At 42.6% G+C, this 26,536-nt stretch overlaps 1 protein-coding gene across 2 annotated transcripts in view; it reads right to left on the bottom strand.

Annotated features, from left to right (window-relative positions):
- Positions 1–3,941: 3,941 nt before the first annotated feature.
- zcchc14 (zinc finger, CCHC domain containing 14) overlaps positions 3,942–26,536 on the bottom strand; it is a 33,712-nt gene continuing 11,117 nt past the window's right edge. The window contains exons 4-14 of one of the 2 annotated variants that reach the window (XM_084060534.1): positions 24,211–24,281; positions 23,402–23,473; positions 22,715–22,782; positions 21,878–22,056; positions 18,892–18,928; positions 16,411–16,870; positions 15,958–16,046; positions 12,646–12,767; positions 10,215–10,370; positions 8,384–9,688; positions 3,942–8,275 (exon numbers count right to left, since the gene is read on the bottom strand). In XM_084060534.1, coding sequence (XP_083916660.1) covers positions 8,220–8,275; positions 8,384–9,688; positions 10,215–10,370; positions 12,646–12,767; positions 15,958–16,046; positions 16,411–16,870; positions 18,892–18,928; positions 21,878–22,056; positions 22,715–22,782; positions 23,402–23,473; positions 24,211–24,281 — 2,615 coding nt within the window. In that variant the 3' untranslated portion in view covers positions 3,942–8,219. The remainder of the gene's footprint in view (positions 8,276–8,383; positions 9,689–10,214; positions 10,371–12,645; positions 12,768–15,957; positions 16,047–16,410; positions 16,871–18,891; positions 18,929–21,877; positions 22,057–22,714; positions 22,783–23,401; positions 23,474–24,210; positions 24,282–26,536) is intronic. The other variant, XM_084060535.1, reaches the window with a different exon arrangement.

Raw genomic sequence — 26,536 nt, 5'->3', positions numbered from 1 at the left:
TGGGACATTCTATGGTTTCCTCCCGATAGAGGCGATATTATAGTTTCATCTTAGCCTTAGACTCAGATTTCTTATCAATTTTTGATATCGATATTTAGTTTAGATTACTTATTATCCTGCCTGAGTGTTATTTATCTTGTGTTACAATTTAGCTCAGTTTAATCTCTATCCTTAGGCTTTTACATTTGTTTTGTTCTAGATATTTCATGAAAAGTATGAAATGTGAAAAGTGCTGTACAAATAAAATGACATTATCATCATTATCCTATCTTTGACATTCTTAACAATCTCCAAAAATAGTGTTTGTAGTTAGTTCCATGTTAAAGTCTCAAACATCTTGATAAATGTATGTTACTCTAAATATAACGTGTTTATCCCAAAGCCACAGATGTTATCCCACCATACAGACCCTTTATGTTCAGTAATATTCCGTATTATTCAATAAATAAATGTTTCAATCTGGTCTGTCTGAACATCACTGTATATCATTCAATGGGTGTAAGTGGCGCTGTTGCAGGTGAACACCGGTATTACACCCCATGTAATCCAGGAAATACAATGACGTTCATCCACAGAGGGGATTAAAACACTTCTTTATTAATCTATACTGAACATTAACTGAACACTAACACCCCGTATGTACGGATAACATCTGTGGCTTTAAGATAATCACTTTATATTTACAATGCATACATAAGTATAGACGCACGAGCCTTAAACACAGAACCACAAACTATTTGGTAAAGTGGCTGTTGCAGCAGGTAAATGTCCATGTAAAAATATTACGGAACACAGCAGACCCGTATGGACGGGTAACATCCGTGTGTTTGTGTTTAAACACTTTATGTGTTGTGTTGGATTGGGTTCATTTATGGGGATTTATGATCCGTTTAAAACTACCAACAAACATCAGACTCGACCACCATAAATAATACAATCCCTGACGGGCCGTCTTGATCCAAGACTAAAGTAGATTACGTGGGTGCAAACACACATGAATGTATGGCGGGGTTAGATCTACAAACACCCACACAGTGAGTGTTTAAACTTTAGACATAAATCAAACATTACCTTCAGCAGAGCGGCGCGACGTGTTGCAAGACAAAATGTTTGAAAGCAGACGTAGTGCGCCTGCGTCTGTTTAAAATCCGTATTCACATCCGGTCTAAAGCCCCGCCTACTGGATCCGGTGCGTTGAACACGTTCACCCGGACGTCACATGGACAAACCATTTGCGTTTTCTGACCGGATCTTCATCCTGCAGAGTGAATAGATCCCCACAGACTGCTTTTTACTCATCAACACTAAATCATCTTCACCTGTGCAAAGCAGCGGTGTAAAGTAACTAAGTACATGTACTCCTGTACTTACGTACAATTTTGAGGTATTTGTACTTTATTTTAGTATTTTCAATACTTTTACTTCTACTCCACTACATCTCAGTACTTTTACTTCACCACAATTAATTACTTGAAAGCTTTAGTTACTAGTTACTTTATAGATGTTTAATATGATTACAAAACATGCATTAACCACTACAGTCCTATGCATACTTAGGCTATTTGAAATACAAGCTCACAACGCATTGTGAGCTTGTAGATCTGCTGTTTTCAAAGCATTTTTACACATTTGGAAACTTGTGAAATGGGATATTCTGCAAAATTAGTACTTTTACTTTCAGCACTTAAGTATATTTTAATGTGAATACTTTTGTACTTTGCATATGTGAATCGTGTATATTTACATATTTGAATAAATTGTCTATTTAAAACCAGTATGTTTTAAAACAAAAAAAAATCGATTAAATTTAAAATACAGCATCACAATCATTTTAACCACTTTATCCATATTTTATACTTTGGCCATTCAAAAATATCAGATCTACAAGCTCACAGCGCGTCACTTCGAGGCGGCGCAGCGAGCTTGTACATCTGATATTTTTAAAAATGTTTGAAACATCTTGAAAATGTTTGGAACATTTTGAATGATGTTGAATTTCTTAACATAACTTTTCTCTTCTGGGGGTCCCTGGCACTAAATATTTTTCAGATGGGGGCCCCTGGGCCAGGGGGTCCCTAGGGGTCCGTGGCCATAAAGCATACGTTAATGTGGGGGTCTCTACTGATTTATAGCATCCATGACTAGACGCGTCGCAATTCTGGGAAATTGCAAAGTGTGGTTGCGCCGACCGTATCACGACTCGAGGGATACGCCGGGAGGAATACCGTCGGAGGCCATGCGACGTGCCATTCGAATCGGGTGCCGATCGGATCCTGCCTTCGTGATACGTGCCGTTTTGATTTTAGGAAATAGGCCCCTCCCACTAAATAAATAGGCCCCTCCCACAAATGTAACAGACCAATCGTTTTGTCACGTCACTGTCTCCTGATATCACTTTTATTTCATTTTGAGAGGACTGATCCCCCCAAAAATCATGTTTTTGCCTCGGCTACATTTTGTGCATTTGTGGCGCCCCCTATGGGTCAAAATGGAAATGCTTTTGGGGATTTGTTGAGTAAACCATCCTCAACATGTGATTCAAATTTGGGATTCACCGGACGTTTCGTTCGTGATTTCTGGCATTTTTGGTAAAACAGGCCCCTCCCACTAACTTTGGAAGCCATTTACGGACGAACGGTAAGGACTATCAAAATGCCGTTTGGATATGTTTATCGCATGGGCCCAGAGATCATGTGTACCGATTTTTGACGTAGAAAATTTGGACAAAATATGTGGGAGGAGGAGCTAAAAGTGTGTTTTGATGAAAATTAAAAATGGCGGAAAATCTATCCTGACACAAATGCGTCATGACCCAAGGAATCTAGGGAAAAATATTTTTAATTTACGACCTACGGTTCAAGAGTTATAGGCCAAAACGTAAAGTGGGCTGTTATAGCGCCACCATGAGGCCGACTGGCGTAATTTTGTTTCCAATAATTTTGGACTAAATCATGAACCACCCCTCCAAGTCTTGAAACTCTAGCCCTTACGGTTTCTAAGAAATAAATACTTGAATGGGAGTTTTTTCATTTTCCCATTAAAGTGGATGGGGACATTTAATGCACTAATAAATCAATATCAATATCAATTAAACTATGAAACCAATCTCTTAGCAAAATACAAGCACACGATTCCCGGTGAAGCCGGTCATTTTGACATATGGCACTAAATTGGGAAAAATAAATTGTGGGAGGAGATGCGGTTCAAAATAAACTGTTATGGCCTCGGAGGATAACAATAGTCTGGTTGCCCTGTTAGGGCAACCACACTAATAAAGTATAAGGAGTACTATAGTCTGGTACACACACACACACACACACACACACACACACACACGCGCGCGCTCGGGTCCCGAGCTAAAAGGTTTGGGAACCTCTGGTTTAAAAGATGCTAATAAAAAAGATGCTAATTTGTTTATTGTAGCTACTCCACTTATTCATAAACTGCTTTTACTGTATTAAACGTTATAGCTGGATAGCTGTTCTGAATTGTGAACCAGCTGTAGTCCAGTGGTTCAGGGGTCTTCAACAGGGGGTCCGGGACCCCTAGGGGGTCCTCAGAGTTACTACAGGGGGTCCGCCAAATTTTGTGTGGTATGATTTCTTTTTTAGCATTAACCACTTGAACCCTAGCTAGCATCCCTTTTCTGAGGATAACTTTAGCCAAAAATAGCAGATCTTGAGGGGGTTGACAATGAGTTCTGACATTTCTCTCTGTTGCTCTTAATACAGAATAAAAATGTTAATCTAAATATCGGCATTGGCCACTGAAAAACCTTAATTGGTCAATCACTAGTCTTAATGCAATTGGGCTTAATACATCATTAACTTTTTGACACAGACTCAAAAGTAGAACAAAAACCTGTGGTCCATCACAATGTCTAAGTTAAAGAAAGAGGCCACGTGCACTGGGAAGGAAAACAGAATCTGAATTTGTTTACTATTCAATTTCTTTTAATCTCTCAATATTTTGATGCAAAATATAAAACAATCACAATCATCAAACAATCATCTTAAACACACAAAGTTATATAAGATTTGAACTTAAAAATAAACAGGATCATTTTCAAGATCAAATTAGCTGCAAACAGTTGCACACAAAATATTGCAAACGGGCATATTACTAAATATGAAGCAACATGCATGCTGCAGCACTGTAACTCTTGAATTCAGTCTTGCTTGAATTCACATGCAAAACAAATTACGAAGCACATTTCATTTGAAATCATTGCTTCTTTTTACAAGTGTAATCATTAAAAGGCCTCCTCAATCCTGCTGTAAATAAACGCTTCCTTCTCAATCTTTTCGGTGAACATTGTTTTGAACACACAGTAGAAATTCACCTTCTCAATCTGGCAGTGCTAGCTCCCATTTTATCTCAGAGACTTGGAGACCACTGTATATGATATACTGTTTGAGAAAATGCAGGAAAGACTTTAAAGTAGCTGTACAATCACTGAAAACTACTGTACAATGTATTTTCAGCCTCTCACATTCATCAAGAATGTCAGCTCTCAGGTGTTTGAATTTTCAAACATGGCAATTGCTTTATTCCTAAAACATTCTACAAAGTATATCAAAGATTTACAACATAGTATATTGCACATTGTTTTGGTGAAATGCAAACTATGTATTACTAGCAGAACTCAACACTAGCAGGATTGTATGAACAGCTGGTTTATTTAGATTTCTGCTACTATAATGCAGTAGAATAACCTTTATACGGTTCTCGATTTATCACTTGAATAAGTTGTGATTGGCAAGTGTATAATTAGAAGTTACCATTTTAAATAAACAGTCCCAGTGCTGCATCCTCCAGGGGTACAGCTAGAAGGTCATCTGAAGGACAAACTATGTCCTTGAGTCTTTCAAAAGACTGGTTCCTGCCCAGAAATAAGCTCTTGTCAAAGTCCAAAGTACACCAGGTAACTTTTTCAACAATTCTGCCAGGTAGTTGTGTTTCTCTCTTCTTTTTTTTCTTGCTCAGTCTGTCTTTATTAATTACATTTCTCAAATAAATCCCAAATTCCCATTTTATCTCCCTATTCATTAACACCTTTTAGTGTTCATCCATCTCTAAAATCCTGTTTATTAAGGTGATTCAAGTGCTTCACTGGCCACGGCCAGGTGGCTTTGTACTGAACTAAATTAATTTAAACAATGCTATGAAATGTACCAACATTCTTTCAGATAATCAATACCGCCTTATCAAAAGCATGAGAAGAAAAGAACCCCTGAAGATATCAAACAAATAAAATAGGGTTTCCAACCATAAAAATGTCAACAACTCTTTTAACACTCAAAAACATGTTCAGAAATGTCAGCCTTGCATAGATTCTACACACTTATTACAAAATAAATTGCCCCAACTTTCCTAAAGACAAGTTTTTGAATCACTTCCAGGCAATTCAACATTCATACATCAACATTAAGAATTACATTTTTGTTGTTGTTGTTGAAGAGGTCAAATGTGGAGGTGAATGCACAGTATATATTGTGCATCCTGATGACACTTTCTTGTTTGATGGCCTTGTTTATTGAAAAGCAGTATTTGGCATCAGCAGCCATCATGCCATCAGGTTGACCTAGAGGTAGAGAGACTAATCAATAACCAAAAAGGCTGTTGCCTAGCCCACCTGTGTCTCTGTGTGTGTGTGTGTGTGTGTGTGTGTGTGTGTGTGTGTGTGTGTGTGTGTGTGTGTGTGTGTGTGTGTGTGTGTGTGTGTGTGTGTGTGTGTGTGTGTGTGTGTGTGTCTCTTTCACACATGCGCATGTGTGAAAGAGTTGGCTATGTGAAGAGTAATTCCTGTTACCCTGTCAATTAGCCAATTAAAGTAATATATTTGTGTAAACTGGAAGGCATAATCATCACAACTGCAGAAACTGTAGGTTTATAGTTCTATTTTTTACTCTTGTGACCCAGTAAATTCTCAGCTAAGCCATACATAATGGGCTCTTAAAAGTAGAGGAACATATTGCTTTGTCCAGTAGTCACAACAAAATGTGGGACACTACAATTACTTGTGTATTCTCTCATGGTTGAGATGTTGCAGACTTTCTTGCCCGGAGCATATCTGGTAACAAAAAATGCTTTGAAGATGCAACTAGGGCAACAAATGGTCTGGCACACTTCCCCCATATAGATTCTAAAACAGTAGTTGGAAATGACGACTAGAGAAGAAAATATAATTGCACACTATGGAGTGCACCGTAACATGGTGCAGACAGCAAAAACAGAGTAACGTGGCATAAAAAGGTTTCAAACTTCGTCGCATGATGGTGTTGTGTCGAAAATAGCCGACCTACAAGCTCACAGTGTGTCGTGGATGTGGCGCGTGAGTTTGTACGTCTGCTAGCATAAATTAGGCTTTAGGGAAACTGTTTCTCTACCCTTGTTCTGTATTCTCTAATCAGCTATTTCCAATTATGTGTGTCACATACACTGAACCCTTCTACTGCTGCATATGTTGTCATGTCTTGCTTTTGATATCTCTCTAATATTCAGCAGAGGTATTATTGAGAATAAATTGGAAGGGAGATAATCACACTGTCATAACCGTCACTGGTTTGTACTGTATCCTACAATAAATACAGTGTGTGGTCTTTAGCGTGAGAAGATTACCAGCCTCCCAAGACATGAAATGAAAGCTCTATGAAGGTGCAAGTATATATCCTAGTTCAGATAAAAGCTGAAACCAGAAGTGAAACAAAACGCTGAATAGGAAAATGTGTATGCATGCTGGTATACAGTACATTCTATAATCTGCATATTCATAGAGGGTAGAGCTTTTCCAGGTTAAGTGTAAACAGCATTTGATGAGTAGGGTACGTTTGTTATAACAGAATACTTTGGCATCCTGAATATGAGTAGTTATTGGGATGCATGTAAACATACTCAGGGTCTTTGGTTTGAGAACACATTATCCAGTCTGATCTCTACTTACTTCTATCTCCATTATTTCCCCTTCCTGAAAACTGTAAATGATGAGAGATTGTATGACAAAGAATCTCACCCACTTTTTTACACCTGTAAACCTGTGATGTGAAATAAAGTTGAAAATCAATGGATAGAATTATCACTTATTATCCTATCAATGTTCTTAAAACAGTAATTTTGCTGCTGAGCCTAAGATGGCTTTTTGATATACACAGTGTATATGAAAAAGTGCACTGACATACACAGTGAAGCAATGTTCACTTCCAAAACAAAAATATTACAATTCTATAGCAATCTTGTACCGAAGGAGACAATCAGCCGCCATACACCAATAAACCTCCTTTCCATTCATTCTTAGGCTTTGTTCAGACTGCAGGCAAATCTGATTTGTTTCTCAAATCTGATCCTGGGCCGACGAGTGACACAGACGAGTGATCATCATGCTGCCCCTACCAAAAAGATGGCGGACTATTGGCACTATTGCTTGGATGAAGGTTCAGTTTGTGGTCATGTTTTTATGGACGAGACAGAGATCCAGCTTTGACACTCTGGAACAAGTGAAGACATGCTTCATATCACTGGGGAAGTCGGGTCTCCCTCTACACTCTGTATAGGCAACACTGGCACCCTAAGGAGGTTTAACCACTTAAACCCAATATACGTAGTTCACGGGGTTGCCCAGAGCTCCATACAAGTGTAGGTCCGCTCCATTTCCCTCTACACAAAAACAGCCGATCTACTAGCTCACAACTTGTCGCATTGCAACGCATTTTGGGCTTGTAGATCTGATATTTTTGCCAAATGTTCGCCCCCAGAATAGGGACGCTAGGATTCATGTGGTTAAGACGCCAACTGCAGAACACAGTTTTAATCTCTTCACCTTGTCAGAATAAAGAGTTTTGAGAAAAGTGAAAGATAACAATGTGTTTCCTCCACACCACTGATTGGATCTATAAGCTTTATTCCACACTCCGCCTCCGGCTATCCCTTGGTTAGGCATATGTTCCTCTCAGTTGTTTATCTGTGTAGTCAGATTTCCGCGACTGCTGCTGTCAAAACTCTTTGAGGGTGCTGATGACTCTGAAACGGATAGAAGGCACTTTCCTTTTGAAGTCAACATTCTCTGGACACAACCAGAATGCTAGGTCGTGCCAGCAAGTGTCCTGTTCTATTAATTCTCATTCTGTCACTGCTAAGTGGCATCTTCAGGACAAAATAAGGTGCAGATGTGCCACAAGGTTGGTGGAGGGCGGCAGAGAGGTTGCCTTTTAAAATACCCATGGTTATTCCCCCGAGTCCTGGCTGTCAGGATGAGGCGTGTACTTCAGTCGAAACATCCCTGTGAAATACAATAAAGAAAGAAAGCCATTATTTTGAGGCTTTTGTGTAGGGGCTCTACAGTATCTTGAAACGTGAATGTAATTTATTCAGCCGTTCATTGTCTCACCTTGCTGTGTAGAATCCATAGATGGCTGCTTGCAGTCCTGAGCCCTGTGTCCACTGGCACCGCAGTTATAACAGGACAGGTTCCCTGCTGCCCGCTTCTGGCCTCCATTTCCCATCACACCGTGGGGCTGGTAGAGGCCGAAGCTGTGCTGCTGGTCATGTGCCACCGGGCCGTGGTGGTAGAGGGGTGGTGGCGCCACCAGGGGGTAGGAGAAAGGTGCTGTGCCAGCGGTACTGGAGGTGGCTATCAACGGGCTGAGGTGGAGCAGGGGGCCCAAGGTGAAGAGGGAGGGGCCGGCCGAGAACGGCTGCAGGTAGCCGGCCGCCGCTGCGGCTGCAGCGTACCCAGGCAAAGCCCCATAGGCTCCACAGTTCCCACGGCAACCACACGAGCTGCAAACGCACACAGAAGACGTGTGGCCCGAGCCTTGACTGGCACCATGGCTCTCCAGTGAGGAGGAAGATGAGGACGAGTGAGAGGGGCTGGAGGCAGGTGGGGGTGGACAGTAGCTGTTGCCGGGAACTGCCGCCATGGGAACGCTGCTTCCGGTTGCCATGGGGACAAAGCCGCCGCTGCCCCCGCAGTTCCCGGACAGAGAGCCAGACTTTGCAGAGGAGGAGGAGGAGAAGGAAGGGAAGGTGGAGGGGGAGGACATGGAGCAAAAAGAAGAGGAGGTAGAGGGATAGGAGTAGTACCCGGAAGGAGAGAGGGATGACGAAGAAGAGAGGTGAAAGTGAAGAGGGGGATGAGAGACATGATGGTGGCTGTTGGAGGTGGAGGTGAGAGCAGAGCTGGTCTCCACCATCAGACCCACAGCGCCCCCTGCTGGGCCACGACACACAACCGAGTCCTGGAGGGCAGAGGGGTGCAGGGGAGAGGAGACGTCCACGTTCAGCCCATGGAAAAGGTTCTCCAGCCTCACTGCAACAGTCTGGCCGACTCCTACCCCCGTAGCAAAACCTGGACTAGGGCCAGGCAGGCTGGAACCCAAAGCCTTGGCCCGGTCCTCTGGGCACAGAAGGGGAGGCCTGGGCTTGCGCGGGGACGTCAAGATGCGTGCCGGGTTTAACACCGGGGAGAGCAGTGTCTGAGGGTAGCTCGCCTGGACCTGGTAGGGAGACTGAGGGATGCCGAAGGGGAGGTGGGAGGAGCAGGGAGGTGGCGGCGGAGGCGGAGGAACCGGATCCGTCTGGACGGGGAGGACCTGGGCCGTGGGCCGACTGGACCCCGGAGAGCTGGAACTCAGGAGAACCACACACGATCTGTCCTTTTCCTGTCCTCCTGCTGTGTCTGGCCCTGACAAGCCTGAGAGGGGAGAGAGAGATCAATCAATAAATAACAATAATTTAAAAAGGCATGAATCAGAAATGACAGAAAATGCTTAACTAAAATCCAAGATAAATGAATTAAAACTGATCCAATGATGGAAGTGAAAGTGAACTGATTTTTAAAGACTCATTCCAGGCAGATGGGGCACTGACAGAGAATGCTGCCTTTCCTAGCACAGTCTGAGCACGAGGAACCCTGAGCATCAAGACTTCACTGGAGGGTCTGGTAGGGACTAGGGGTCCGAGTCAACAAATTTAAGGAGGGAGCAGGGGCGCTCGTTTAATTTCCCTGGATATCTCAGCGGGCGGTTTATAATAATGAAAAAAGTTACTCAAACGAATCGATTCCATTCATAAAAAAGATATAATGGATTGTGGGGGGGAAAGGTAAAAAGTCAGTGGTGCTTAGAATTGCCACAGACACAAGGTTCCACCTCTGCGTTCATTATTTCACTTATCCTTACTCTAGTCTAAATTACAAATCTGTTTCACTGATGACTCACGTCTGTGGATGTCTCTGGCCCGATCAAAGGCGGAGTCGCGGCAGAGCGGGATCCGAGGTGAGCAGGGAGAGCTGGAGTATCCAGAGGATGAACTGCTGTCTCTGGGGAGAGGGACGGGATGGTGGTGGGACATGGCGTCCACATCCACTCGCAGCTCTAAAAAAAAGAATGTGTCACTGTCCAGTCAATTGAGAATGTGTGCTACAACACTGCTTAACCACTTTCAAACAGACGTACCGATTTTGGCCATAATCATTTTAGGTGGAAATTCGAGAAAGAAACATTTTCAGAAATCGCAGAAATCTGCTATTTTCGTGGCGTGACACCGTGGTACATTGGAGTACAGGGTTTACGGGGTTAAGGATTAATACAAGAATATCACAAAGAATTATAAATGTATAATGTAAGTGTAGACCAGAGGTGGGCAACCTTTCTGGGGACATGAGATCTACTTAGTCGTTTCCAAGGCTAGCAAGATCAACCATCACCTCACAATGTAAATCACTGTCATACAGCCTGTTAACATCAGACACCCATTCTTTGTTCTCAAATTATGTCTGGGAGAGACTAGAAGAAATGTATGGATTTCTGGAGGCCATTGAGAGAGCACAAGATTGAAGCTTCCCTAGAATGTAAAGTATAGACAGTCTAAAGCTCTGAGCTGGCAGGACTGCTGCTGGAGTTCCAGGTGGCAAAGCAAAATGGAAAATGTCCTGGTTTAACTTGACACAGCCAGAGGCATAGGCCCAATCGTTGTAAAACTGCCCTTTCATCTGCAAGAGAAGTGGATATAAAAAGGCTCTAAGGCTCTCAAGAAAATACTGTCAGATTTCCACCTTTTTCTTTCTTCTTGGATGTTATCATGAAAGAAGCGAAAGAAACAACCCCAGTTTAAACATGACTTTCTTCTCTGCCATACTGAAGAAAGACAGGCCAGTAAGTAATCCATATAGACATCAGAGTGAGTCCCTCCCTAGCACAAATGTGTCACCCACAGGCCACTTTATGGAAAAAAGACAGCAGTCGACAGAAGCTCCAGGGAAACAGTGCCCCCTACATAATAAACCGCATCCGCTTAAAAGTGCCGAATGTTCAGGAACTCAGATGACCTTAGGAAATTCCTCAGACAGAATTTCATCTGTTTCCGCTGTATCCAGGGTTCCCACACACACAATGTTAGACATGTTTTGGGACATGTTTTTAATGAATAAAATAGATAGCCAAAAACTATTCTTAGCCAAACATATTTCCAAAACATGATTAATTCCAAACCTATTCCAAGCCTGGTAAACAGTTTTTCTCAGTTCTAAATATTTCCGTGGGAATCCTGTGTATGTCTTCTACTGCACACCAAGCAAAGAACTGTAATGTACCCATCCAATGTGCTGAATATATTAGAGCGAGCGAACATCTCACTGCACTCTACCCAGGTCCAGCTACACTGTACAGACAGCAAACACATTCTTCTCCTTCCACTTCCTGTCCCCTGATAGAGCACGTCGAAGAAGAAGATCAAACGTCTGGTCCAGACCAGATGTTACCTCCAAGTGTAACCAGATGAATGGTGTCAAGTTTAGTGGCAAATCCTGTTCAAAGGTACAGTATGTCTGGTCAACACCTATCCAGATGGACATCAGAAAGAGACCCACAGGGTGTATACCATCTTGGGTGACCCGAGCAATCAGTCTCTGGCCAAACTGGAGTTCTTCAACGTGTTCATTATAAAGGGAGAATAAGCTCCATACACGTTAAAGACATGTGCGGCCAGGGACAGTTGAAACATCTGGCAGAAGGGCTCAGGGTTTAATTGTCAAGTCAGTCGATGGCAAAATGTCCTATAAATCTGGTCTATTGATATACTGCGAGGGCCATTACTGTGTTAATGTTCACCGCTCCACTCCCCTATTATGATTTGTTGGGGTTCAGAATCAAACCAGCAAGCCTGAGCATGATTGGACAGCAGACCCTTGTTTTCGACCGGGTGATCTTGAGCCAAAAAAGGAGGTAGTGCCATTTTCCCGTTAGACAGACGACACCCCCCCCCATTGTTGTACATATAGCATTATTATTTTCCCCTGCATTTTTTGTTTTTGTTTGTACATAGTTATTTTACATGTTGATATTTGAACTGTTGGTGCCACTATATATGACTATGAATTGAATACCAAGGACCTCAATGGAAACAAGGACTTTTTTGAACAGACCTTTTAGTCAAAGTATTTTAAATGTAACTGTGCTGTTTTACATTTTTGCCAATACAATATTCAATCAATCAAAGATGTGGTTGCACAGCCCTAGTTTGGACAGTCCATAATAACAGCAACTTTTTTAGAATATGATTTACTTAAGTACAGTACTTAAGTAAATATACTGTAGTTACTGTCCACCACTGTCTATGTGTACATTTTGTCACAACATGATTGGTTGTTACCTGTAGTGGATGAGGGTTGTGATAAGGGTCCCATGTGACTGGAGGGGGTAACCCGGGCGATGCCTCCACACGACACAGGGAACTGGGAGGCAACATAGCGCTTCTCCATCTTCATCTCCCTGCTGGACACACACACCATTTAACATTTTCACATCGTTTTTCAATTAAATAAGATTTATAACACCAACAAGGGGAAAAGTAGCTAGTTGAATGTCATTTGAACTTTTTATCATATACACTGTTACTGTTACAGTTACTTATATACTTGGTAGTGGTGCCCATGAAATGAGAATGAGATTGCGTGACATCAGAGCTTGAAGCAATAATAATAAGTACCAATATGCAATATTGGTTCAGGGGTTATAGCCTACTGAATTTAATCTAACTGTAAATGCAGTTTCCTAGAGAAGTGTGCTCCTCAGGGCGCAGATACTTGTGCTATGATGTCAGCTACTGTATTTCTGCTGGGGTCCACAAACAACCAACATTCTAGCAAGAAGAGAGTTTGTGTCCTGAATCTTAAAAAATAGAACTGATTCACTCTACGGCCACCAGAGGGGGGCATTGTCCTCTGAAAATAATTCTTAAAACTCAATGACACTTTGGTAGAGGTTTCCATTATGTAGTTGTAGCTACCTTGCCATGATGTAACTCCAAATATTGGCGTGGTATCTTGCATCGTTGCTCCATTGATTAGAAATTGACATTCCAAAACTAGTAACCTCATTGACTTACATTTCACAATGACATAGCTCTCAAAGTCACTCTTGAACATAAACAAATGCAAACAAAGCAGATTCTGCCAATAACATCACAAAGACCTGGTACGTCTTTTTTTTCAAAGAAAACTGTCAACTAACGATTGATTTTACTGCTTGAAGATCCGGATTTGGATCTGGATTCGCGGATCCATTCTGGGGCTTCTTCCTAATACAAATAGCTAAATTAACATTAAAAAACAATAAATAAATGCCTTTTGGGATTTTATATATTGGCATAATATGCTTTGGGTTTGTTTTGCTTTGAGACCTGTTTCACCATGCAATGTAAGTCAATGAGGAGATTATTTCAGAATACCAATTTCTGATCAACGGAGCAATGGAGCAAGATATCTCACCAGTATTTGGCACGATCTGGTATGCCGGCAATGGACCCTGCTGAACCGCCTATGTACTGGGGTCGGCTGCTTCAAACTGCCTATGAAGAGGTGGGGCCTGGCAGACAGCGCAGCATGCGAGGTGCGGGGAGCTTCAGCAGACCCCCAACCTCATACAGTAATCCAGTGATTCTCAAACTTGTGTTTGCGACCCACCCATCTAACACGGCTGCCGTGTTAAGTGGTCAGATGGGTGGGCCGCGTGCATTTTCAGAGCATGTGTGTTCCTGTTTGGATCAATGGAACTAACATTACGGTAAGTTACTATTTATCAATATCACAATCACATTTAAAAAAATATATATAATAGTATTATATTATCATTAAAATCGTAGTGTATTGAGAGTTATTTGGGGGCCCACTTGCAATATCCCCACGGCTCACAGGTTGAGAATCACTGCAGTAATCAACACCTGTCCTCTGTATACAGGGGAGAGGGCCTCTTCCTAGTGGGACCAGAGACGAGGGTGTGGCTGCATGACACCGAGTTGGACATTTGATGACGATACACGAAAGAAGATGGCCGGGTACAGTAACTAACTAACTACACAACCCAAACCTGTACGGAAGCCTTATTGTGCTTTAACCTGAACACTTCACATGATCTTAGTCTATAAGACATGCTGGATCTGTCAACCTTCCCTCTCATGGAAAGCCACCATAGGAACTTTCCATTTTCTCTCTAGTGCTAGTGCAGTAGATAACACACACGCACACACATGCGCGCACGCGCGCACGCACGCGCGCACGCACGCGCGCACGCGCACACACACACACACACACACACACACGCAGTCACGCACGTCATCACCTGCTAATGGGAATGTGTTGAAACTCTGAATGGAAACAGGAGATACTGATCTGGAATCGAGGTGTGTGAGTAGTGCGTGAAAGCGTGCATGTGCATAAGAGTGGGCCGTTGTGAGTGGATGTGGTTATGTGTTCTAAAAGTTGTTTCCTTTTCTATTATCTCTTTTGAAGTACATATTATCTGCTGCAGCTCATCTAGTACTGTAGTTAACCATTGACCATGGTCCACTGCTGTTCTTTATTCACTAACAACAGTGCTGATAGTCTGCCTGTTAATGGTTAAGGGGAGACATGATCAGCCTCAGCTCATTGTGTTGGCTCACCCGTGCAAAACATAGTAAAATCCTGTGTTCATTTAACTTTGAGACAGTAGCGTATGGTGGGTTCTAACGTGGACCGGGCCAGATTCTTAAACCCCCCCCGCGGGCCGGCGGGGGGGGGGGGGGGGGGGGGCTCGCGCAACGATGGTTTGACGGGGAAACCGGTTTTTAATGGCCACCCATTAACAATCCGGCCGAATGCAAATAAGCCCGATTTGAAAACAAAGGCGAATTTCTGTGGTTGGCTACAACAGAATGGGTGATGGGGTGCTAATGTTGTTATGTTGATTTTTTGTTTTTTTCCCCTGGGGGAGCAGAGTTTTCCAGACCGGGCCATGGCCCCATTGGCCTCTATGACGATACGCCCTTGCTTTGAGAGTTAATTTCACACTAGGGAGTGAATTTAACACTGATGATTCTACTGTATGAGGCCGATGTGGTAAACACTCATCAGGCCCTGGTATTTAGAATCAATGCCAATTTGGACATTTTTGCATAATGTTACTGATGACCCACATGATTTATTCATACTTTTTCACAGTACAGACTTGCGTGTAGCTCAACACGCTCGTTGATGTCATCAAGCGTGCGTCCGTGTGTGGGCGACAAGTTTCCTTTTCAGTGTTCTACTTTTCTACTATCAGCACTGACCATGTGTTTAGGTTCAACATGACATATGATAGCTTACTGTACTTTAAACCGCTGTGAACCTTGTGATATTTAATTATTTATTATATTGAAAACTGTGTTGTTTGTTTTGTTCATCCATCAAGTTTTTCTCAAACGTATGGCTAGGCCAGTGACTGTACACGCAGTAAAATCCTCAGTGCTCATTTATCCAATTGTAACTCAAATGGTTAAATTTGCAAGCTCTCATAGTTAAATGAACAGTGAGTGCAGTGAGTGCTCAACTGCTGCTGGGTTTGTAATCCCATAATGGAACAGACTATTGTCTGCCACATTCCTATGACAAGTAAAGACAGTGAAACGTGCACAGGAAGCATCAATGCCTCATTCAACACTGACTTCTGTAGCTCTAGCTGAGTCTTGAGTTTCTTCTTGGCTCCCTGGGTCAAGTCATACTTGTTCAGGTCCTCCTCTGTCAGCGCTAGGAACTGTGGGAAATGTGGGAAAGTGGTTTAGAAGTGGTTCCCTGCAACTTATCTTAAGTGATGTACGGTAATCATATTCACTCATGTCTATACACGTGGTTCTCAAAGTGGGTTGTGGAGAGCCCCAGAGGGTCCTTCAGGTAGTTTCAGGGCATCCCCAGCTAAATGATTGATAGTTGAGAAACAAATGGACCCTTACTGGTCTGTAACTCAGAGGATGTACAAATGGAACCGAATGAACCCTTACGGGTCATTTGGTTCTATTTGTACACCCTCAGAGATATGGGGGGGTCCCTGGCCTAATGCATGCCAGTCTGGAGGGGGTCCTTGAAATGAACAAGTTTGAGAACCACTGGTCTATTCTCACCTCCTCCATGGTCAGCTGTTTGAAGACTGGGTAGTACTTATGGAGGCGAAGCCGACGCAGCCAGTCCAGTATACCATTTTGTTCTGGAGTGTTGGGCAGGCACAGGGAAGAGGTCTGGGAATGGGACTGGGAGTGTGAGTGGTGCTGGGACTGGGAGTGGACCTGGCTACCGGGCTGACCACTGGTCTGTGGCTGAGGATGGTGCTGGGCGTACGAGTGGGACTGACAATGAGACTGGGGTTGCAGAGCGGTCTGAGACTGAGACTGGTCCGACGCTACCCCAGCAGTGGTGGGAGGCTGAGCCGGGGGAGGGGGAGGGAGAGAGGACAACTGAGGGGAATGCCTGAGAGGAGGTATGGAGGGAGGTAGAGGGGGAAGCGAGGGGAGGTGTAGAGCGGAGCGATTCAGGACGGAGCAGTGGATGCTCACAACTGGCTGGATACTGGCCACTCCACACACCCTGAGACAGACAGGAAGGAAAGGGATTTTGGTGAAATCATAATGCGGTTTTGAGCTTCATTTACCCTTCAAAGTTATGAATACATTTCTAATTGACCATATCTGTATTTTGTGTTCATTTCCCAATACAGAGGCACATTATATACCATAACAATATTATTTAACTACTTTTGACCTGGAATCCCTGGCACTTTGTAGGGGAAATTTTAGCTGATCTACAAGCTCATGTGTCGAACCGTGACGCGTTTTGAGCTTGTAAATGAGCTATTTTTGCTATGAATACAGGTGTGCCTTGTTGAGATTTTGACTTGCCCATTGGTGTGCCTTAGGCACAAAAAGTTTGCCACCGGGGTAGAGCAACCTTATTACTGTTTCAATAACATTCCACTTTGCACTCACACGGTTTCACACTCACACAGCTGAGCTGCCTATTACATACTTGAACTGCAACCACAGCCCTCTTCTGTCTACTACTGAAGGCTGAACTATGCTTCAAAGCATCGCCGTCGCTGTACATATATATGACGTGTACGGTGTACATACCTATGACTTAGCGAGTTATTTATAATACAGTGTCATTCACAGCAACAGAATTTGTTAGCAGTGACATGCTTTTATTCTAAACCCAAATTAAATGTTTACATTCTCTCGCATTCACTTTGTGGTACAGAGCGGTAGTGATGAAGGCATGGTTTTTACTGGAAACATCTGACTAGATGCTCGATGACTGGAAGAGGCTGAAACAGTGACCGGAGGTATGGTCCATGAGACCACTGAACATGACGAGAGGCAGGAGGGGGATTTTGACGTGCTTGTTTAAGCCTCCCTTTAGCCTGGGGTCCTCAGATGGGCTCTCCTAAAGGTCCCAAGATCACGACTAGCAATTAAGGGTGATTGGGTTTTTGCTGTCCAAGCTCCTAGACTCTGGAATGTCCAACCCGAGGCTATGCGATGAGCTGACTCTGTATCAGCTTTTAAATGACTTCTAAAAACATACATGTTCAGAAAAACCTTCCCGTAATTCAACTACTGTACAGTATCTCTTCAATCTCTCGTTTGCTCTTTTTGAGCTGTCATCCTTCTGTTAGCATGCTATTTCAATGTGTGATTTGTGAAGCACTTTGTAACTCCTGTCTAAAAAAGTGCTTCATAAACAAAGTTATTATTGTTAAAGTTATTATTGTTTACTAAATGTAAATAGATTTGACCATTTAACACATCAGTTGCACTTGTTCATCACACACACACACACACACACACACACACACACACACACACACACACACACACACACACACACACACACACACACACACACACACACACACACACACACACACACACACACACACACACACACACACACACACACACACTTGCTCCCATCAATCACATCAAGAGAGATACCAATCACAGTTCTTGCTGTGCCCACATAGCCTGGATAGCACCTGCGTCTCAGATGTTTGAAGACGTAGATGTACATGTATTATGTAAGCTACAGCGTAACCTTCTGTGTACAGACACCACAGGGTCGGATGGCTCAGGGTTGAGGACAGAGTACGGCAACTTGCAATGGGCTTGGTCTACAAGATACACCATAACATTGGGATTCCCATGTACCTGACATTTTACTTCCAAAACGTAAATGTCCACAATCACAACACCAGAGGCAGCTCCACTGTTCATGTCCAACTCAGATTTGGCACAAACAAGGGAATTAACTCGTTCTCATGCTATGCAACAAAAATGTGGAATGCCCTACCAAGAGGAGTGAAGGAGTGTAAAACCCTACTCACTTTCAAAACTGCCCTAAAAAAATACCTTCAGGAGGCTGGAATTCCAATTGTCAAAGTCTTAACCTAACAACCTACAGGTGGCATTCTGATCACTAACTTGTTTGTTGAACCTCGAGCTTGCCAGCGGTTCACTTGTGAGTTTGTGATGTTCTCCTTTATTAGAGGAAGAGGGAGAGTAAAAGGGAGAGAGATAGATAGGTAGGTAGGTAGGGATTGAGTGTTGTACCTGCTGGCTCCTTTGTACTGAAGCACACAGCCAAGATCTGAAAAGAAAAGATAAAAGCATGCAATCATAATCATCATCTTAATTGTGAAACTATTTCATAGTGTTGTTTGTGTTGTATTTGATAGTCAATGATTTTGTTTTCTCATGATAGAAAACATTTCCAAATGTTACTTCAAATAAAGGTGCGTAACAAACAATAACACATAATTCTGTCATTTGTGCAGTATTTTTTATATCAAATAATAATGACTTATTCCTAGAAAGAATAAGCAATTAACAGCCTGTTATCTTGGCTTGGATTATATTTGTGATAAAGGGGAAAAGATGTAATTCAAAGACAAAGTTGTTACAGCATAAGGTAAGGGGGGGGGTCTGCTGTCAAACCATGAGAGCAAGTCAAAATCAGAAGTTCTAGACAACTTAGCTGGCCCACAAATATTACGACTGCAAATAACTATAACTGCAAAATGCTATGATTACTATTATCAATTCCTGGAGCATCTACTGTATGCAGGCCATGTTGTAAAGGACCTGCAGAGCCACCTGAAGGCTTCACCCTCTGCCAAGAGATCAAATCTATGTGACAGATTTGATGCAAACATTGCCGTTGTCGTGTGTGGACACTATAATCTGTGCATATGGGATAACGCCATACTTAAGCCTTGAAGTGTGACCCAAGTATGATAAATACAATACTGCCTGGACACTAGACTGGGGTTTGTGTGGGCGTGGTAACACATTACAGTGGTAACACATTACAGTAGACAGTCATATGACTCCCTGGGGACTCCTGTGAGTCTGGCTCTCCCAGACATACACATATACTCATGCACACATGCATGCAAAAAGTACAAGCATGCACGTACGTGTGCACAATACTCACTGCTTTGGGGGCTATAAATACTATGATGTAGGACTAGGATGAGGTCACACTCATATACTCTCATACACACACACGCACACACACGCACGCACGCACGCACGCACGCACGCACGCACGCACACACACGCACGCATGCGTGCGTGCAGGCACAGACACATTAATATGAGGTCACCAATACTCTAGGCCTCCCAACACAAACATGCCACACTGAATTCCCACAGCAGACTAAAATAGACCCCCGATCACTCCCCCACACACCTCCAGAACCCCAACTGAAAATCCCCACTACAGCCCAAGCCCTACTCACTACTGTAACCTCACCTTCACTGTCATTACCACCAACGACCTTGTTAAATTAACACTCCGGATCTTGCTGTTTGCTCACCTCTCTCCCCCTCAGCCAAACCCCGAAAACCGAGACGTGGAAACCCGTTCATCCTGTTTTTGTTTGGCCTCGCCTCGTTGGCACCTCTTTTCTTGCATCCAAGAATAGAAAACGTTTTTTCTCCACCCAGCTCCAAACCCCTGTGCCTAGTTCACACCCAACAGCGATAGCGTTTTCCCGCTAAAGTGTTCACTTCCACTCAACGGGTGTCCAAAACATCCGAAACATCCCCACCATCACCTTCATGTGTAACTAGGGATGTCCCTCGGCCTCCCGATATTATCGGCCGATATTAGCATAAAAATTGATATCGGGAAAATATCGGTATCGGTTTTTGAAAAAAAAAAAAAAAATTTTTTTTTTTTTTTTTTTTTTTTGCTTTATAAATAAGTTACAGGAGTTCTTACTGTATATAGTGTGTGTGATATGAAATTTTAGCTTACCCTAATCACAATAATCCCCGCATATATCGGTATCGGTTGATATCGGTATCGGTAATTAAGAGTTGGACAATATCGGTATATCGGTTATCGGTAAAAAAGCCAATATCGGACAACCCTATGTGTAACCCTTGTTCAGCCTCAGTTCAAACCACAGCGAGTTTCTCATCAGTTGTCGCTTTGTCTCGCCAGAAACTTCAGTGAAAAAGTTGAACTTTCGGTTGTTAATCAATTATTTATTTTTTTGCTTTATAAATAAGTTACAGGAGTTCTTACTGTATATGGTGTGTGTGATATGAAATTTTAGCTTACCCTAATCACAATAATCCCCGCATATATCGGTATCGGTTGATATCGGTATCGGTAATTAAGAGTTGGACAATATCGGTATATCGGTTATCGGTAAAAAAGCCAATATCGGACAACCCTATGTGTAACCCTTGTTCAGCCTCAGTTCAAACCACAGCGAGTTTCTCATCAGTTGTCGCTTTGTCTCGCCAGAAACTTCAGTGAAAAAGTTGAACTTTCCTCAACTTTTTTTTTTGCTCGCTCGCTCCGCTTCCTGTTGCAACAAAGTCACTCATCGCCATAGTAGACAATGCATGGAACCATGCGGCTTTCTCAGAAAGCACCATGATTCCTGGAAATCTGGTGAATTAGGCATTACTCTGCTAAATAAAGGCTGGTGCTGCGAGGTCGCACACCGGCTTTACATGCTGAAACAAGTTCAAATCCAGCAACTAAAGGGTGATTTATGCTTGGTTGCGTGCCAGTGTCGTGCACCCAAAAATAGGCAATCTACAAGCTCACAAAGAGTCACTCTGCAACGCATTGTGAGCTTGTAGATCTGCTATTTTTGTTGCTGTAGATTAAACAAAGCTCGAAAAAATATCAACTTAGTATGGAGGCAGTGTATACTGCCTCCAAAATCATTGGCCTTCCTAGACCCGAACTCTCAGACATGAACGACAGAGCAATGACACTGAAGCGTGAATCAACACCTCACAATAATGACATCTGGACCGAAATATAGGACTTTGAGTTGGGGAACACTTTGCTTTAGCAGGGGTTTTGACCACTTTTCTGTCTCGCTGACATGTTGTATGGATGTATTTTGGAGATTATATGTATTGTCTTTACTGTAGTCTTTACATTACATACTGTTCTTTATCTATTTCTATGTTGAACAGGCTGTGAAAACAAATATCTGTTTGACACAAATATATGTCTGGGATCATTGGGATCATTGAAGTCTAATTTAATCTAAGCTAATCTTACTGTTGCTGGAGGTGAACGTAGATGCCGGTGCCACAGGAGCCATGGGAGGGGAAGAGGGCAATGGAGAGAGGGAGGAGGCGAGAGACGGAGGGCAGGCAGGTGAAGGAGGAGTGGAGGGGGAGAAGAAGAGGTGGACAGAGTGATGCTGGAGGACGTGGCAGGGGAGTGCTGTCAGACACCTGGAGACACAGTTACAAAGACAGGCCTGTCACAATTATGACATAATCGCCTGATCGCAATTATTTGACATAGTCGCAATTATTTTTGCAGAATTGTTTCACATTCATCTGTATAAATTCATGAATTTGAAAGAATTTCATACATTTAAAAAAATAAAGGAAATAATAGTTGTGAGTAAATTGTCTGTTTCCACTATTTTGGCCATAGTGCAATATTTATTTGGATTATTGGTACCGGTCATTGTCAGTCATTGCTTTGTATATTTAAGTTGGTCACTTTACTTGAGCATTCATACACATAATTAATGCTTAATTAATGATGAATTAACTGTGCAATGTTTGTTCACAAAGCCTAAAAAGCAAACAGAAATGTTATTTTTTATTTATGTTAATGTCCAAAACACAATTAAACGGTTAATCGCAATTATTTATGATTAGTAGCAATTACTAAAATGTTATGATCGTGACAGAGATGAAGAAAGGCAGGCAGGCACATAGACTGTCAGTTCAATATGTAAAAAAAATAATGAAACATGACTGTTGTTCACTTGCGGGCTGCAGGTAGTGCAATACATAGGAGACTTGTTGAATTAAAACGCCTTTGGAAGATACAGGTAAGTGTACGATAATAATGTATTAAGTGTCAAATGGGACTCACCTGGGGTCCAGCTCCAGAGACTGAGACAGGAACTTCTCTACTCCTTCCTCAGGAAACACCTGTGACAGCTGTGGGACACATGACACGCTGGATACTCGCATACACTCACACTGGATATACATAGTAAAAGTGTTCATGTAACCTTGAGAGTGTACAAATGTAACTTGATTCTGATTCTGAACTCATGTCACAAATGGATAAGTTAACACTGAAGAGTTTACTGTGTAAGCACTTTGTACAGGAAGTAGATTTGCTGTCTAAAATGGTTTGATTCTTCTAATTCTGCTAACACAGGAGGATATTTTTTCCCAAATTATTTTAATATTAGATTATGAACATGTGTATATTTTACTTTTTATTTATATTTAAATTTAAAACCTCACTTGAATGATAGATTTATAGTAGATCAGAATGTGGGATTTGTATTGCAAAATACCACACCAAACCCCACAATCACAAACACAAGCAACATGTGTCTACAGTATACAACACGATACAAAAGAGCATAAGCTGGCTTGGTACAGTAAAATGTGATAACATACTACTACTGTACACCGCTCCATGCAATAAATAAAATTACATACACCACAGCAATAAAACATTACAGCACAGTAATAGAAACAAATACTACAAAAAACTATGAAAACCATAATAAATATCTCCACATGTGACCTTGATGTTCCTGACCTGGGAAAGCAGCTCTGTCACCTCCTGTTTAGTTCTGACCACCGACAACACACATCCATCTGACCAACTGGCCTGGAGGAGACAGAGAGAGAGAGAGAGAGAGAGAGAGAGAGAGAGGGACCAGTGGAGGAGACCGCAGGGATTAGGGGTGCCAGTCAATCAAACTAATTGATTTAAAATCAATTATTAAATAAATTAAAACATTAATGAAAACAAAAATAGCAGATCTACAAGCTCACAAGGCATCGCAATGCGATGGGTTGTGGGCGTGTACTGTAGATCTGCTACTTTCCCTATTTTTTATGACAACGCTGTGAGACGAAGTATAAAATTGGTCTTACATGATTAATTGATTTGTTGATATATCAAAAATGTAAATATATATTTTTTTAAACAATAAAAAACGCGCTTCTCAGTTATTTGGTTAATTGAAAAGATAATCGATAGAATAATCATTAAGAAAATAATTGATAGTTGCAGCCCTAGAGATGATGAGACGGACCACAGACATCAATGCTCAGGGGGAGGAATAGAGGAAAGAGGACGAGAGGATGAAGAGGTAAGGGTTAGCCAGAGGAGGGGGAAGGAGAGGAGGTTGAAACAGGGGTCAGGAGAGGATGGAGGGAAATAAGGAAACAGGGTCGAGGAGAGGGAGAGAGAACAGAGGATGAGTGAAAAGAGTTGGCAAAAAAGAGGAGGTGAGTGAAACTGAAACTGGGGAGTGAAGAAAGGAGTAAGCAGTATTAAAGAGGGTATACTGTACAAAATGTATAGTATGTGAGCGCATCGGGCGCACAGAGTAGACTCACCTCCAGCACAAATTCACTGGTGTCATCAGACTTACGCGTCACTGCCCTCAGTGCCACTTTCTCGATCACCACTGAAATGACAAGAAAAATGCCATGTTTTAGTTGAAAACCATTTCTGTTCTGCCAGCAACACATCTACTAAGCACTCGAATGGCATGCATGCTGACGCATGGGGTCATGGGCTGCTCGCCTGGAGACTCGCTGGGGCAAACCTCAAGCAAGGCCTTGCTGTCGAAGCACCTGCCTTGTTTTCAAGTGATGCAAGAAATCATGCATGTAAAACATTTTTTTTATTCAGCTGAGAGTTAAATAAAACGAGCCCTCCCGTCACTCCGGTCCATCCAATCTAAGACTTACCGCCTCAGACTGCTGAATATGGATGTCATTCATATATATATACATACATACATACATACATACATACATACACACACACACACACACACACACACACACACACACACACACACACACACACACACACACACACACACACACACACACACACACACACACACACATAGTACTGTGTATACATACATATACTTGTGTGTGAGAGGGGGAGCGTGTGTGTGTGTGTGTGTGTGTGTGTGTGTGTGTGTGTGTGTGTGTGTGTGTGTGTGTGTGTGTGTGTGTGTGTGTGTGTGTGTGTGTGTGTGTGTGTGTGTGTGTGTGTGTGTGTGTGTGTGTGTGTGTGTGTGTGTGTGTGTGTGTGTGTGTGTACACACTGTATGTAAGTGCCTTAATGTTTGACTCTGCCACAAAGACATGCCACGTCTAGTCCATTGGATAGGAGGTCCATTACAGTAACTAGAAGGTGAGAGTTAAATAGATGGGAATGTTAACCAAATGGGTGTGTGTAGCTCCAGGTACTTATTTAGACACATTAGACTCTTGACTCTCGATCTGAAACCACAACAGATAGACATGCAGGGACAGCACAGAGAGAAAAGACTGAAGGAAGAGAGAAAACAAACAACAACGGACAAGAACAACAAGAGAAAGAAAGAGAGAGACAGAGAGACTGAGAGAGAACTCAAAATGTATATGAAATGATTAATGGTACATGTCAGATATGATCCTGCCAAACAATCTCACCAATTCTCTTTCTCTGTCTCGTTCTCCCTCCCTCACACGCGTGCGTGCACGCACGCACGCACACACACAAACACACACGCACACACTCCAAACATCCCTCACCACCTTGCCTTGTGCCCGCTGGGCAGCAGCTGTGGAAGTCTCTAAATGCCTGCTGTCATACACACTAATCCAGGCTTCGGGCTTCACACACACACACACACACACACACACACACACACACACACACACACACACACGCACACACACGCACACACACGCACACGCACACACGCACACACACACACAAACACACAAACACACAAACACACGCACGCACATAACCCCAACTGCACAGTAGTAACTCCTGCGGTGTGTTTGCATGTTATAATGACGCATGATTAACAAACAACAATAAAAGATAATGTTTTAGATTCACCTCACAGCCTTTATCTCAACAAAGAAACCACAAGAGATAAATCTTTCTCTCTCTCGCTCTCACTTTATCTACCATTGATGTTTTTGCTTCAGACAAGGCATGGTGTACAAAAACATGCACTGTACATTAGGTGTACAAAAACATGCACTGTACATTAGGTGTACAAAAACATGTACAGCGCCGTACATGAGGTGTGGCTGCTTCACTTTGACCTGAGTCAGCAGAAAACTGCAAACACCCACAAGTTCTTACAAAGGGAAATTGTTCCACAAACTTCAATATGTGTGTGTGTGTGTGTGTGTGTGTGTGTGTGTGTGTGTGTGTGTGTGTGTGTGTGTGTGTGTGTGTGTGTGTGTGTGTGTGTGTGGTGTTTTATGCTGCTGACAGCTATGCGGTGTGACCATGAGGTAGTGAGATAGTTAGGTATTGTGTTACAGACAGAGGCTGGAGGCCAAGACAACAGACTGACAGACTGGCCTGATCCACTTCACCTCCCCGTCCCCCGGAGAGAGAGAATCACCAGGAAGATTAAATCACATACATCACAGAAAGTCATCATGAAGCAATGGACACCAACCTGTCAGTCAACGGACTGTTTGTAGGCCCTTGCGAAGACCCAGTCACATTATACGAATTAGGATCACGAAAATGAAAACCATTTCTGTTTTGCACTACTGCAGTGGATCCCAACCTTTTCAGAGCATGTTTATACTTTAAGTTCCCATTTGTCGGAATCACAACGAAAATTCAAATTAGCAGATCTTCTTCTTGTAGATCTGCTTTTTTCAGCTAATGTTTCCCCAAAATATG

This window comes from Gymnoscopelus microlampas, assembly GCF_963454915.1.
Source record: "Gymnoscopelus microlampas genome assembly, chromosome: 6".
In the NCBI taxonomy this organism is placed as follows: Eukaryota; Metazoa; Chordata; class Actinopteri; order Myctophiformes; family Myctophidae; genus Gymnoscopelus; species Gymnoscopelus microlampas.
The sequence above is the reverse complement of the archived record's forward strand: the minus strand, read 5'-3'. Positions and strand labels throughout refer to the sequence as shown.